Source organism: Theobroma cacao, chromosome 8 (genome assembly GCF_000208745.1).
Source record: "Theobroma cacao cultivar B97-61/B2 chromosome 8, Criollo_cocoa_genome_V2, whole genome shotgun sequence".
Lineage (NCBI taxonomy): Eukaryota > Viridiplantae > Streptophyta > Magnoliopsida > Malvales > Malvaceae > Theobroma > Theobroma cacao.
Window position 1 is genome coordinate 6,397,414 of NC_030857.1, and position 13,777 is coordinate 6,411,190.

The 13,777-nt window shown below is 35.6% G+C and overlaps 3 protein-coding genes across 4 annotated transcripts; all 3 read right to left on the reverse strand.

The window, feature by feature from the left end:
• LOC18592325 (F-box protein CPR30) lies at nucleotides 1,915-2,806 on the reverse strand. Its single transcript, XM_018125669.1, has one exon. It carries the CDS (start codon nucleotides 2,570-2,572, stop codon nucleotides 2,030-2,032), a length of 543 nt encoding a protein of 180 aa, XP_017981158.1. The 5' UTR covers nucleotides 2,573-2,806; the 3' UTR covers nucleotides 1,915-2,029.
• LOC18592327 lies at nucleotides 3,377-4,580 on the reverse strand. Its single transcript, XM_007018986.2, has 2 exons — nucleotides 4,190-4,580; nucleotides 3,377-3,922 (listed from the first exon to the last, which is right to left on the reverse strand). Exons 1-2 carry the CDS (start codon nucleotides 4,485-4,487, stop codon nucleotides 3,870-3,872), a joined length of 351 nt encoding a protein of 116 aa, XP_007019048.1. The 5' UTR covers nucleotides 4,488-4,580; the 3' UTR covers nucleotides 3,377-3,869.
• On the reverse strand, nucleotides 8,046-13,026 carry LOC18592328. Of its 2 annotated transcripts, XM_007018989.2 has the most exons (4): nucleotides 12,948-13,026; nucleotides 12,800-12,862; nucleotides 10,315-10,449; nucleotides 8,046-10,171 (listed from the first exon to the last, which is right to left on the reverse strand). In XM_007018989.2, exons 3-4 carry the CDS (start codon nucleotides 10,331-10,333, stop codon nucleotides 8,253-8,255), a joined length of 1,938 nt encoding a protein of 645 aa, XP_007019051.1. In that variant the 5' UTR covers nucleotides 10,334-10,449; nucleotides 12,800-12,862; nucleotides 12,948-13,026; the 3' UTR covers nucleotides 8,046-8,252. The 2 variants fall into 2 exon arrangements, with proteins under 2 accessions (XP_007019051.1, XP_007019050.1); XM_007018988.2 differs by having other exon boundaries at nucleotides 12,800-13,025.

Genomic DNA, 13,777 nt, shown 5'->3' on the forward strand with positions numbered 1-13,777 from the left:
CAACAGGTGGTGGCTAGAAGTTCAACAGAAGCTGAATATAGATCGATGGCAACTGCATGCTGTGAAGTGATCTGGTTAAAGGTCCTACTTGCAGATCTTGATGTAAGACATGAAGAATCAGTAAGTTTCTATTGTGACAATCAATCAGCATTGAATATCTGCAAGAATCCAATATTCCATGAACAAATGAAGCATATAGAGATGGATTGCCATTTCATCCGGGAGAAGGTTTTGACTGGAATTATCAAGCCGTTACACATCTCAACCAAACTTCAACTTGCAGATTTATTTACAAAGGCACTACAACCAAAACAATTTAACAGCTTGATGAGCAAGATGAATGTTATCAATAATCACAATCCATCTTGAGGGGGAGTATTAGCTGAACAATGTGAATAAATAAGCTCAAGAGAATAAACAGAAAAGAAGGAGACAGAGACTCGAATCTGCAAATGGATGGGCAAAGAAGGTAGAGTCAAATGCATCGTATTAAGAAGAAATAAATTAGAGAAGCAAAACGCAACGATTTGCTATTTACCAGTCATACCACAAGTTACTGTTAAAGAGTTACCTTTACTCATTATTTTTAAATGTTAGTTAGTTAGTTGATACAGATTAGTTAATTGCTTTTCTTTCTTTTATTCCCTGATTAGTTACAAGGCTGTATATAAAACTCACTGTACCCTGATTTTTCCTTAATGAGAAATGCATATAACATTCTCTCGTTTTTGTCTGTGCCTCTATGCCGCTTGCCTCATCAATTTTGTCAGAATCAAAGGGACAAAGACAAGCTATGTACTTATGATAACAAATAGATAAAAGAGCAAAAATCTTGTGCCAATATTTCGTCTTCTTCTTCTCCAATCTTTAATCTTGTTTATGCTTTAATTGATTTACCAAGTTGAACAAGACTTTCCACACATAATCTCCACAAGAAAAGTTTTAACATTTTTCAATTAAGGAAGGTCGACCTTTTCAAACTGATTCTCTTTTAGGTCATACCATAAAAGAGATAAGCCTTAGTGGTGTAGTAGAAGTCGGTCACCAGTTCTTGAATAAGCCAGAGCCTCAAAGAGTATACATGAGGCGCCGAAGGTATATTTCCTTGTGTAAAGGGGGTTCTTATGATAGGGAGAGGAAGCGTTGCAAACAAGTAAAAGGATGTGCCAGAGGCGGCAGAGAGGAAGATTGAAGCAGTTCCTGAAGTACTAAGTGCTGTGGCAGGTGGAAGACAATAAGAAGAGACTTAAAGAGACTTAGAGAGTACAAGATAATTAGAGAGAGAATTTAGAGAGAGAAGCTCTCAAGTTGATAATGTGTTAGCTTGGAGGGGGAGAGAAGAGTCCTCCCAAATGAATTGTGAGGCTCTATATATAGTGCTAAAAGTGGCGGTTACATAAAAATAGGCTTTAATGCGCCTAATGAATGACATTATTATGAAGAATATTAATGAAAGTAACCGTTACTGTAATTGGATGTAGTAAAACTTGTTCTCAAGTAAAGGTAATAGAAAAGAGGTGTATAAGAATAGGTACAAGAGAAGAAGCTGTACGAGAATAGGTACATGAGAATAAGCTGTACATGAATAAGTATACGAGAACAAGATAAAAGGGTGAAACACTTGTACTTCAGGAAAGGGTTAAGAGGAAGATCTCTTAACTACCTTCATATCTGAGCCACCAAGCCAAACTCTCTGAAACATCCCAAGATGAAAGTAACCCATGAACCCAACCACTTATTCTGAGCTACTTTCACTGTCATCCAAGTGAAGCGGTTATTCTATTCAAAGTGGCTGTTCTACTTGTATTAGTTGTTCCATATGGAGTAATACTTTACTTTTTTTAACTGTTCTGCTTTAAGTAGTACTTGAAGTAGCACTTCACTTATTCTGCGTGAAGTAGCGCTTCACTTGTTCTAGTTATTCTGCGTGAAGTAACACTTCACTTGTTCTGGTTGTTCTCTGTACAACATTATGTTGTAACATAATTCTTTAGAGTAACAGTATTAACCAAAATCTAGTATCTACACCTTAGAAACTATACAGTATTGTCCAAGACTCTTTCACCCCATAATCCTTCATCATCCATATATTAACTTCGTCGTTGAAACAAGTCGTAATTATACAAAGACATCCTTGTAAAGCCTTTAAACTATAAACTTTTACTTCACTTATAAGTGTATGGTTTCTTGAGTCAATCTCTTGTGCAACTCTTACTATCTTGTAATCGTCATTGATTGAGTCATACCCAAAGCCATAGAAATACCAAATCTCCCCAGATGCACCTGTTACTTTCAACAACTCATCTGGTAAGACTTTGTAATCCCCTGTCGAAATGTTCCACAACTCGATTATCCTATATCTTTTGTTGATTAAGCAGAGTAACCCGTTGCATGAACCAAAAACTTGGATATCTCCATAATCATCATCAGCACCACATCCACTAAGATGCTTCAACGGGTTATTGATTGCTTTGAGGTTTTGGAAATCGATGGAATCAAAATCTACAGAGAGGAGTTTACCGGATTCTACATCTTTAAATATGATGTTGCGATTATTCCTGTTGGTTTCCATAGATTGAGAGATATGGAGTTTGATGAAATAAGGCTCGGTGATGAAGGAACACCATTCCTTTGACACGCTCTTGAAACGAAGAAGACTCGACTGGAAGGAGACTCAATATGCCGCTCACTGCATCCATAGTAATTGTATGGTTTGACATGATTGTAGATAATTTTCCAAGGGCTGCGTACAAAGAATATACAGCACAAGCTTTTAATTACTTCTATATATATACCCTTTTTTTTAGCTAAATCCTATGAGGAATAGGAGATGCAGTCGGTTTAGGTGTAGAAGAGTGTATATATATACTTTCTTTATCTAAACCCTATAAGGAGTAGGAGATCTCGTTTGATTACGTGTAGAAAATTAGACCTAATTAATAATACTCTTATCTACTATATATCAAATTAACCGCCTTTAATTGTCATGAGTTAGAATTTTATTGTTAGCCAAACACTTTAATTTGCCCCCTTTCTTCAAAAATTTATTTTTATTGTAAGATATCAAAATTAATCATGGATATTGTTCTTGTTTAAATTTAATACAAATAATTGTTTCAGAAAGAAAAACTCCTACAACAAATTATCTAATGATAAAGTTATGAGTCTTGAGCTGAAGCCAGGTGGAAAATCAACCCAATTTGTTTCATCACAATAATTTAACGCTATCAGGAACAGTGATTATTAGATGGGTTGAATCGTTCTTGGGGTTGATCATGTGAGTATCCATGTGAAATTAGCCGCATCCCGGAATTACATTTTCTTTGAACAAAAGCTTGATATTTAAGAGGGAGACGATGGCTGAAAGACATGGAAGGAGTGCGGAACATGACCACCACTATCAGGAGCAATGCAATGTTTTGATAACAAAGAAAATGAATCGGTTGAGCTACCATCACTCAACTAAAAACACTCAGCACCAGCCTAAACAACCCACTTTATTTCCTCTAATGCACTTCAATTAAGAAGGTGTGTTACTGCTAAAGCAGCTGCATACGATCAAAACATTTACCTCAATGACTCTTTTTACACCTGCCAGGATTTGGAGATGCTTTCACCCAAGCTTGGGGCAAACAAGACAACACAATTATTATGTAAGTGATGGAATAGGATTAACGTTATCAACAACAACTGCTCCTTGACTGATTGTTTATTTCTTTACCATTAGGATCACCGTTCCGGCACAAAACTGAACACAACGGATCCAACAGTCGGAGGTAAGGCCAGAAATTCGACTCTTTGTCCACTAAATTTTGATTGGTTACACAGAATTCTTGCGCCCTCAGAAGTTAGCTAATCCAATATAGAGTTCAGACTACAAATTTGGAGGCTGGAGATTTTGCATCTTCTTTTGTAGCATCTCCTGACACAAATACAAAGCAAAACCAATTGGATTGGAGATGGTATATAATTTTTTTTTTAAAAAAAATCCACTTTAAAGTGTTTCGCATCTAAGGATTTGTGCGGATCCATCTGGCAACAGACCATTTTTTGGTATTCTGGTAGGAAGAATTTCAATTGAAACATGTCCCAAATAAGATGTCAACACATATATTGAAGAATATGTATAGGAAAACCAAAAAAAAAAAACATATTTCTATCACAAAAAACAAAAAGAAAAGAAAATTACCAATTGGAGGAGATGGGGCTTCGCCATAGATGGCTTTGAGGCTAGCGAGAGGGACAAGAGGAGAGTCAGAGTCGGCTTCAGCAAAGAGCTGCTGCTTCCAATCCCAGATGGCCTTTTTCATAGCCTTGTTGGTTTTGGTCAAGGAATCCTTCTCCGCTTCCAGGGCTTCTATATCCTTTTGCTGGTTGAGAGATCGAATGCCTAGCACCGCAAATGAGGTCACCAAGCACGCGTCGATCACTACGTTGCTGTTCGCTGCCCTGGCTGCTAGCGCCACCAGCTTGTTCGCCAACTCCATTTTCTTTTTAGTCGGTTGGGTTCTGTGGTTTCAGGGTTTTTAGTGTGAAAATGGAATTCGCATGTTGTTGGGCTGGGCACATCCATGGGCTGGATTTGCTAGAAGAAACAGAATATTAACTTATGTTTTTTTTTAAAAAAAAATTATGCAATGAATTAATTACTATACTCTGTGAAAGTAGTTAATTTAATTTCATATAATAATTTATAAAAATCGAATTTCTTTCCTTTTCAAAATTTACAATATTAGTCCAATGCTAATAATATTTAAATTCTTTCATGATGTAAGCTTAACATTCTCTTGTTAGTGTTGAATTTGATAGTATAGTAACGATGATGTGACATTTTGTAAATGATATAATAATAATTAGATTTGACAATTTATATTTGTGTTTTAACCTTGTCGTGTAAATATAAAATATTAACACAGCATAACAAAATTAATTAAGCGTATTTGAATTCTAAACATGAACACATACATTTATTAAACGTGTAATATAATAAAATAACACAATTAAATAAATAAATAAAGTGAATTTAACCCATTTATGACACAAAATAGGATTACCTTAATTCTAAACCTGCTTAATTCTTCTATGTCGTGTTACTGTATTGTGTGCAAAAAAATTGCCAAATCTAAGGATAGTACTAACATGATGCTAATGTGACCTTGACCGGGCAATGGTGTGACATTTTTAGCAATTTGAAAAAATTATAAAAATAATTGCTTTATTAACAAAAGAAACAACAATAAAAAGAGTCCGAAAGTTGGGTCCAAGTAATGTCATCTTCTTATTGGGAAGAAGAACAAATAAAAAAAAAAAGAGTGTCATCTTCTTTACTTGTTGCAGCCCAAACTCCCTTCTTACCCTCTCTCGAAAGCAAAGTCCAAGAAAATCTCTTTATTTGATTTTTGGCCCAAATCCTAAGCCTCAAAGTGGACATTTTTACTCTTTTGGTTCCCTTCTTTTTGAATTCTCTTCCAACTTTGAATCTACATTCTCCTTCCATCCAAATTTCTCTTCATTGCCTAAACCCTTAAAGAATAAAAATTCTTGGTTTCAAAATTTAAGTTCATATCTTTCGATTTCTCTATATTTGTTTGGTTGATTTCTTTTAACTGTTAAACCCCAATTAGTTTAAAAAAATTTCGGACCCTCTTTTCATCTACTTACGTCTCATTTCCTAAGGAAACAAAATCCCACTTGAGCATGGAATTCTTACACATTTCTTGTCTAGTTAATTCTCATTTCCTTGCTTCTTTTGTTAATAAAGCAATTTTTTTTTATTTTTTAAATGACCAAAAATACCACATCATCATCACATCAACACCAGTTAATAATGTCATGTCATTATATGAAAAAATGCTATATCATCAAATTCAACTCCACATCAATAAAAAAAAAATATCAAATCAGCTTCAGTCAAAACTCCACGTCAAAGTACATGACAGAAAAATTGTCATCACTAAGGATTGAACTGACATTGAAAAGTACAAGACTCCATTTTTACAAATTATCATACTTAGATAAAATACAATGACTAAATGCATAACTCGACCAAAGGCTTGATATCAACTTAGGAATACACCTGAATTAAGCCTCACTCAGACAGATATGGAAATATTTTAAACTCACGCAATAACACAATGGAAGCCATTCATGAGACATGTTGGGAAATAAATACCAAGATTTTCTCAAGAGTTCATCATCAAAAAAATGGGTAAGCAAGAATCAGATAATGACCACGACATATAAGGAGATAGTTTTTTCATCTGATAATAAATGCAAAAACAGTGGTGTTCATGTCTTAAAGAAAGAGACCGGCAAGATTCAAAACAAAGCTTAGCAAACAATTTTGATGTCAAGTCAGGGACAGAACAGAACAAAACTATATCATAGCTTATATAGATGCAGATATGTGATCCCAGGCTTCAAGAAGCAAGTTAAATCTACTCTAGACCAGGTAACCTCAATCACAATAGATGAGGAAATAACTTAAATCTTGCAATAAAATCATGGTAAGCAGTAGTCATGGGACAGTTATGGAAATAAAAACAAAGATTTGCTAAAGAGTTCATCATCAAAGACGTGAAATTTCTCCACTCAATAATATCAGGCTTAAAAATGCGCAAACAAAAAGCAGATGCCAGGACCAAAATGAATGCAATTCAGAAAATACAAAACCATACATAGATCTAAATATCTAACCTCACAAAACCTTATTCCTTCAAACTCTTCAAAAAATGGTCATCAGAGAACGCATATGACTACAGAAAAAGAAGAAAACCCCACACCACTTTTAAACAGCAGCACCTTCCAAGACCAAATCCAAGCAAAAAAGTATCAAGTGCACATCTACTTAAAGATGCACACGCTTCGTAAACTCATGAGGACAATATCAACTTTTAAAACATCGTTTTATAACACAATACAAATCATAGCAAATAATTATTGTAGCAGATAGCATGTCATAAACCATATCAAAGAAAATAATGAGAATAATTGAAATTAAATTACCGACTTATAACTATCTAGAGATGTTCATGGGCCAAGCTAAGCTGGACCCAATTAGCACCTCTAAAACCTAGGCCCTGACTTGACCCAACCCATTTGTTTAAAATTTATTTATTATTAAAATATACAAATATTTTTATATTAATATTTTAAATACATTTTAAAATAAAATAGCTCATGGTACGGGCCTAGAAAAATCCTATCGAGGGCCCAGCTTGAGTCAAGCCAATTTGTACCTCCAAACCCTAGGCCTTTACCCGACCCAATCCACCCATTTAAATTTTATTTTATTATTAAAATATTAAAAATATTTTAATCATATTTTAGAATTAAAATTAAAAAATAATCTCACCAGACAGGTCTAGAAAAATTCTGAGTAGCACCCAGCCTGAGCTGAGCCAAGCCCATAGGCCTGGGAGGAGCCTGGCCTCTGGTGTGGTCTATAACTATCCCTATGCCCCAAAATCTATTATGAACAACTAATAATACAAATCAATGATAAAGTCTTATAAAATAAACAATCAAAATGAGAGGGTAATCAGAAGTAACCAAGAAAAAGAAAATGCAACTGGGAGGCACATGCCTATCCTTTTCTTGGCTTATGCTCAGTCAAGAGTACACCAGCAGTGATATCTGCAGCTTTCAAGCGAGACACGCATTACCACTCCAGCTATCAGACCTGGTATAAAAAAAAAAGGGTTGGCAAAACAGACTGAGCATGGCTGAGCTAAGGGAGAAAGCACATTAGATATACACAAAAACTTGCCTTTTAACCATCGACAGCTAGGATGGAAAACTGTAAATATGATAGCACTTACCTGAAAAAATCATCAAAAGGAAATGACTTATCCCCTATAGAATTGCGATTCAAGTTCCAGAAACATCAATTAGTACAGCAGAAGTTGATCATGAAGTTTTATATACACGTAGCAGACAAATTTCGGATAGACCTGTAAAAACTGAAACAATAATATGAAATACATAATATCTTTCAAATATAAGATGACAATAATTTAATTGTTATGTGCTTATAAAAGGAAAGGTGGATCGAAAACACGAACAAGCTGCAGCAATGAGCAGAAGATGGACAAGTTGAAGCAAAAGTAGTGAATGCTTATTCTGAAACTAGAATGTTAAAAACATACAATAAGATTACAAACATGACTCAGATTCTATTAGGATTTCAGAAGAAAATATTAAAGGGTAAAAGGGAGGGAAAAAACAAAACAGAAAAAGAAGCTAAATAGGAGTCAAATTGGCATTGTGCATTTCTTTTGAGAATGTCCTAATAAATGGCATCTACCACATTGAACAACTCTCTTTGGGCGCTTCAAATTCTCTACACGAAGAACTTTCTTTTTGGGTCTGCCAGGTGGCCGGCGATACTTGGGAGGGCGTATTGTGATATCAAGCTTGGCAGCTCCACCCTCAGCTCCCTCACCTTGCTCCTTCCAAGTGCTCTTATCTGGAATAGGATTTATCATCTGGGAATATGTCTCACGGTAGCTTGCCACTGTGAAACAAGGTTCAGCAAACAGATGAGCATTCTGCCCACAAGAAATAAGTGCTGCTGCAGCATGTGCACAAGGTAAACCATACAGCTGCCAACGGCGACAGGAACACACACGACTTCTAATATCCACAATATTCGTCCTCTCGGTTGAGACAATCTCAAACTCAATTTCATTTGCTCTAAGTACTTGATAGCAACGAGCATCTGCAATTGCCTCTAAAATCCGCTTCTCAGCAGATGGCACAAGACTCGAGGTCCACCTCATTCCCATTTCACGACGATTGTTAAACCAAGAGGTTAGTTGATGGCGAATATGTTCCATCATTTGCACAACAGGCAGCTCATGACATTCAAGGGCCCAATTATACAACAACTCCGTCACACCTAGTGAAAAGTGGCCATATCGCACTCCTTCAAAATATGCTACTGCCCAAAGCTGGGGAGGGAAGTGTTGAAACCATTGTATAACATCCTGTGAGATCTCTACCATCTCAGAAATTTTGCTCTCAAATTCAACAGTAGTGAGAGCATAAACAGCATTCCAGAAGATATTCACCAACTTTGTGTTCTTAAATGTATCACGGAAATTTTCACTGACATAACGTAGACAAAAACCATGAAAAGCACTTGGAAAATGGGTTTCTACAGCATCTACAATGCTTTGCCGTCTTTCAGATAGTATTGTAAGTCTAGGCATGTTTTCAGTGTTTACACCAAGAAGCTTCCTCAACTCTGACATGAACCACATCCAATTTTCATCACTTTCCAGATCAACAATAGCTATTGCCAAGGGAAACAATGCATCGTCAGCATCAACAGCTGCAGCACAAAGTAATGTACCCAAGTATTTTCCTTTCAGATCTGCCTTATCAAGTTCCAAAAGTGGTCTACAAGCATTTATAAACCCATAGATAGATGCACGGTAAGAAATAAACAGGCGCTGGAAACAATTTTCTTGTCCAGTAGCAAAAACTGATGCAACACTTCCAGGGTTGGTTTTCCTTATTTGCTCACAGTATGCAGGAAGAAGGCGATACCCTTCTTCAAAAGTCCCATGAAGTGCTGCCATACTTCGCTCCTTTCCACGCCAAGCTTGCATATAAGAAACAGCAACTCCATGCTGATCACGGATATCTTGCAGAATTTCTTTTGGTTTGTACTGTGGATTATCCCGAACGCGTGCTTCTACTGATCTTGCAACCCAACCCACCGATGCTTGCTGATGATGGAGGTTGCGAACCCCTTCACATGTATGCTCCCCATGCAGAGTTCTAATTGAGAAAGTTGGAACTCCAGGACACTTTGCAACATGGACACGCCAAGGACAACCTTCTTTGGAGCACTTGGCTATAAATCGGCTGCGATCAGATTTCACTATCCGAAGATCAAAATGCAATGCTATAGCGATATCTTTCAAGGTTCTTCTGCAAGTTTCAACATCAGGAAATTCCTGCCCGATAACTAATGTCTGTTCTACAAGGGCACGAGAAGTATCTGCTAATGTATGTTCTACAAGGGAATGAGAAGTATCAGCTACCACTAAAGCATGATCATGATCAGCCATGATTACAAAAAAAGAAGGAAGCAATAGTCTGATGTGATTCAAAGTGCTCCCTCCATGCAGGAAACAGAATAGAAATTGCTTCCAAGGAAAAGCTTCAAAAACAACACATAAATACTCTTAGTTAGGTGCAGATACAGCAGTAGAAGACAAAAAGAAAGCAAACTAATATAAAATCTTTTTTAGAGGGGAGGGGGGAGCCAAAATAAACTAGGGGATCAAATGAAAATAAATATACCAGTATAATTAATCAACATAGAAATGGAAACAATTTTCTTCTCGATAGAACAGCAACATTGCCAGCAAAATCCCTTTTTAAGCTTTCAGTTAATGGAGCAACTGATTTAGCACCCAAAAGGATTATAAAATGTACCTGTGGCAGAAAAAGAAACTAATAAGCAGTAGTCACAAGATGACCAAATTTAACAGTAACTTCTCTTGTTCTATAACGGGACAGAAAAAGGGAAATAGGAGTTTTAAGAACTCAAGGTATGTGAGCTCTACAGATATCTGTGTAATCTAATTATACCAATTAGACGAAAACAATCAGGTCTATCTGGAAAAGAAAAAAAAAAGTGAGAAAGTATAAACTTGAAATTTTTTTAAAAATCATGCAATGTAAGTTAATTCCTAAGTTCCATAGACATGGATACCAAAAAACAATCATCAATACGAACAAAGAATACTAATTTAGCATTTCAAAAATACAAAGGGGTAATTTGCAAGATTTGTCTTAACTTAGACAAAGGGATGCCCCTTATGTTGTAGTTCTGAGAAAAAATCAATAGATCAGAGCTAAATCAATATAATGGTCCTAAAACCTTAAGAAGAAGGAGCCACCTACGGTCACCAGATGAGTTTGTGAAGAAGTGTCAACATGCTAGTTTTCCACAAGAATATCGTGTTCCTCTGGTGAAGTACCACCTTAGGGTTTTTTAGGGTTTATCTTTGATTAGGGATATAGAAGATACATAATTTTCCATAAAGATCCCGACCATGACAGATATCCACTTGATCATGTTAATACATATGGTCATACAGGAAAAGCTTTAAAAGGAAGCTATCTAAAAGATTTAATCAATCAAAACTAAAAACCATTCACTAATACTTTTGGCAAGGATGTTTACAAATCTTTTACAGCCTAGAATACTGATAGTTACTTAATAATATGATAAATTTATCGAAAATATAAACCGATGTAATTCATCCTTTTAAAAACTGAACTAAAAGTGGAAAATACAAACACATACTTGATATCCAATTGCAGTCCATTCATTCTACCAAGAGATCACAGCTTCCTAATCCTATATTGGATTTACATTTTTCTCCTTTAAAAAAAGTTTTGACCATTTATTTCTTCTCCTACTTATTCCTTAATATATATTTAAGGCATCGTTTGTTAAGTACTATACACCCTAGTTCACCAGACTACTTATTCATTTTTGCTTCCATTAAGGTTTCCCATATTTTTAAGATTCCTCAGATAAAGCAGTCATCGAGGATCCTATAGGTGTGACCTTTATAGAAACTATAGAGATCAGCATTACAGCAATATTGATAGTCTGAAACAAACAAGTATCATACTTATAAATTTGCAAGGTTCCATCAAAGTTGCATCTACCCTGCTCTAAGATCTTTAACCTTTTGAGAGTTTAGGTTTGAAGACACTGGTAAAACTTGATCTAAATAGGATGACTCACCTAAAAATTTGCCCTAACCAAACTAGACTTGAAGGCCAACAACCCAAATCTGATACAACTAGAACAAGAACAGGTAAAAAATATGTTTACAGTCCAAGATCCCCCACAAATTATGCACAAGCACAAATGTCCCAAGTTCAAAATCCTCCATAAGTCAAGCATGGATAACGAATGTCCAAAGTTCAAAAATCTCTAAAAGCAAATCAGATGTAAAAAATGTCCAATGTTCAAGTACAGCTTACAAATTTCCAAAGTTAAAAAGTCTCCAAAAGCAAGCAGGGGTCCAATATTAAAAATCCTTCAAAAGTGAAGCGAAAGGTTAAAAAAGTGTCCAATGGTAAAACTCTCCAAAAGTCAAGCACAGGTAAAAATATGTCCATACTCCCAATTTTTCTATGAGTGCAGTACAGGTAAAAAGAACATTGATAGCACAAAAGCAACCACAGATAAAAAATAATCCATAGATATAAGAAACTCCAAAGCTTAAAGTACAGGTAAAAGAATAAGCCACCCCAGAAGCACAGCATTGACAAAGATATATAAAAAAAATGGATAAAAGCTTCAAACCCCATAAACAATAATCAGATAACAAAACAACATGAGATTACTATCCCCAGTATCAAGACCACTGTCATAATTCATACAACGCTTACAACCACCATAAATCCCAATCTCAACCACATGCGCAGCCAGCACATTCTCAGCCCAGAAAACCTATCAAGATAAAGCATCCACGACAAACACCGAGAACGGGAAACGTCCAAAGTAACCAACCCTGCCAACTGATAACTCTCCTCCCAGAAGTTTAAATTTAGAGATTAAGGTGAATTCCCATAAAAAGCCACGCGATTCATACACCAATTAAGAACAGTCATTGCCATAATTAAATTTCAAACATACTCCTCACCCAAGGCAAATACCAAGGAAAAAAATATTCAACCTAAGAATCCAGCAATCCAAGAACCAAAAGATAATAAATAATAATTAAAGAATAACGATTATGTAAATAAATAACAGCCTAACCTATTAAAGAGTGAAGCAGCTCGTGCAAATCAACAAAGGAAGAAGGGCTCTTTTACAGGCAAACTGGAACTTTGAAAACCCAAATTCAGAAAGCAATGCAAATCGCTTGGAGATATGGCAAGGAAGGAACTAAAGAGCGAAAACCTACCGGGCAAAAGGAGGTCTCAACAGATTTCTAAGCAGGTGGAGGAAGATACTACCCAAATGCAGGCGACAAGAAAAAAGCAACGGCGATTTTTAAAGAGTAACCAAGCTAAAAGGCCGAGCACCATTTTCTGTACGACGTCGTTTTTACATCAGCCTATGAGTAGCCAATCCGACGCTTTTGTTACTTGACGCTTTAAACGTAAGGGATTAATTAATGTCATAAGCAATCTTCCGAAAGGAGGGAAAAAAAACCCTACCTCGGAACCAGCAAACAATCAAATCTCGTTTGAAGGTTTTCCGAAGTCCCAAATGGTTTAGATTCATATTGTTCTTAACTCAGATAAGAAAAAAGTGTTACACAACTCATTAAATTCATATTAGCTACAAGTTAATAGGTAAAGGTTGAAATTTGAGACCCCTCGAAAGTTTCTTTAAAGCCATTCAAAGACTTAGAAAGATAAAAATGTACAATAATATTTGTGAAAATATAAATCTAAATTCTCAAACATTAATTTTCAAAAATTAGGACACAAGGGGAATGCATTCAATAGTTTGCAGCATATGCAAAAGTATAAATATAAGCAAAGAAAAAGTTACATATCTTGTAAATGAATTTGTGTTCCAAAATAATAAGTGCACACCTACTTAAAAGATGCATATGCTTGATTTTTACAATATAGTTTTATAACATAATACATTATCTTAGCAAATAATCATTGTAACCCATATCAAAGAAAATAATGAAAATATTTGAAATTAAATTATAGACTTACAACTCTCTAGAGTTGGGATTGGTTCAGCAGATCCAATTCACAATTCTAAAACGTAATT

Bases quoted from the DNA above. Each gene is read 5' to 3' on its own strand.
- LOC18592327 (XM_007018986.2), bottom strand. From the start codon at position 4,487: ATGGAGTTGGCGAACAAGCTGGTGGCGCTAGCAGCCAGGGCAGCGAAC. The intron at 3,923-4,189 runs GTAATTTTCTTT...TATTTGTGTCAG, and splicing joins AGCCCCATCTCCTCCAATTG to GAGATGCTACAAAAGAAGAT.
- LOC18592325 (XM_018125669.1), bottom strand. From the start codon at position 2,572: ATGGAAACCAACAGGAATAATCGCAACATCATATTTAAAGATGTAGAA.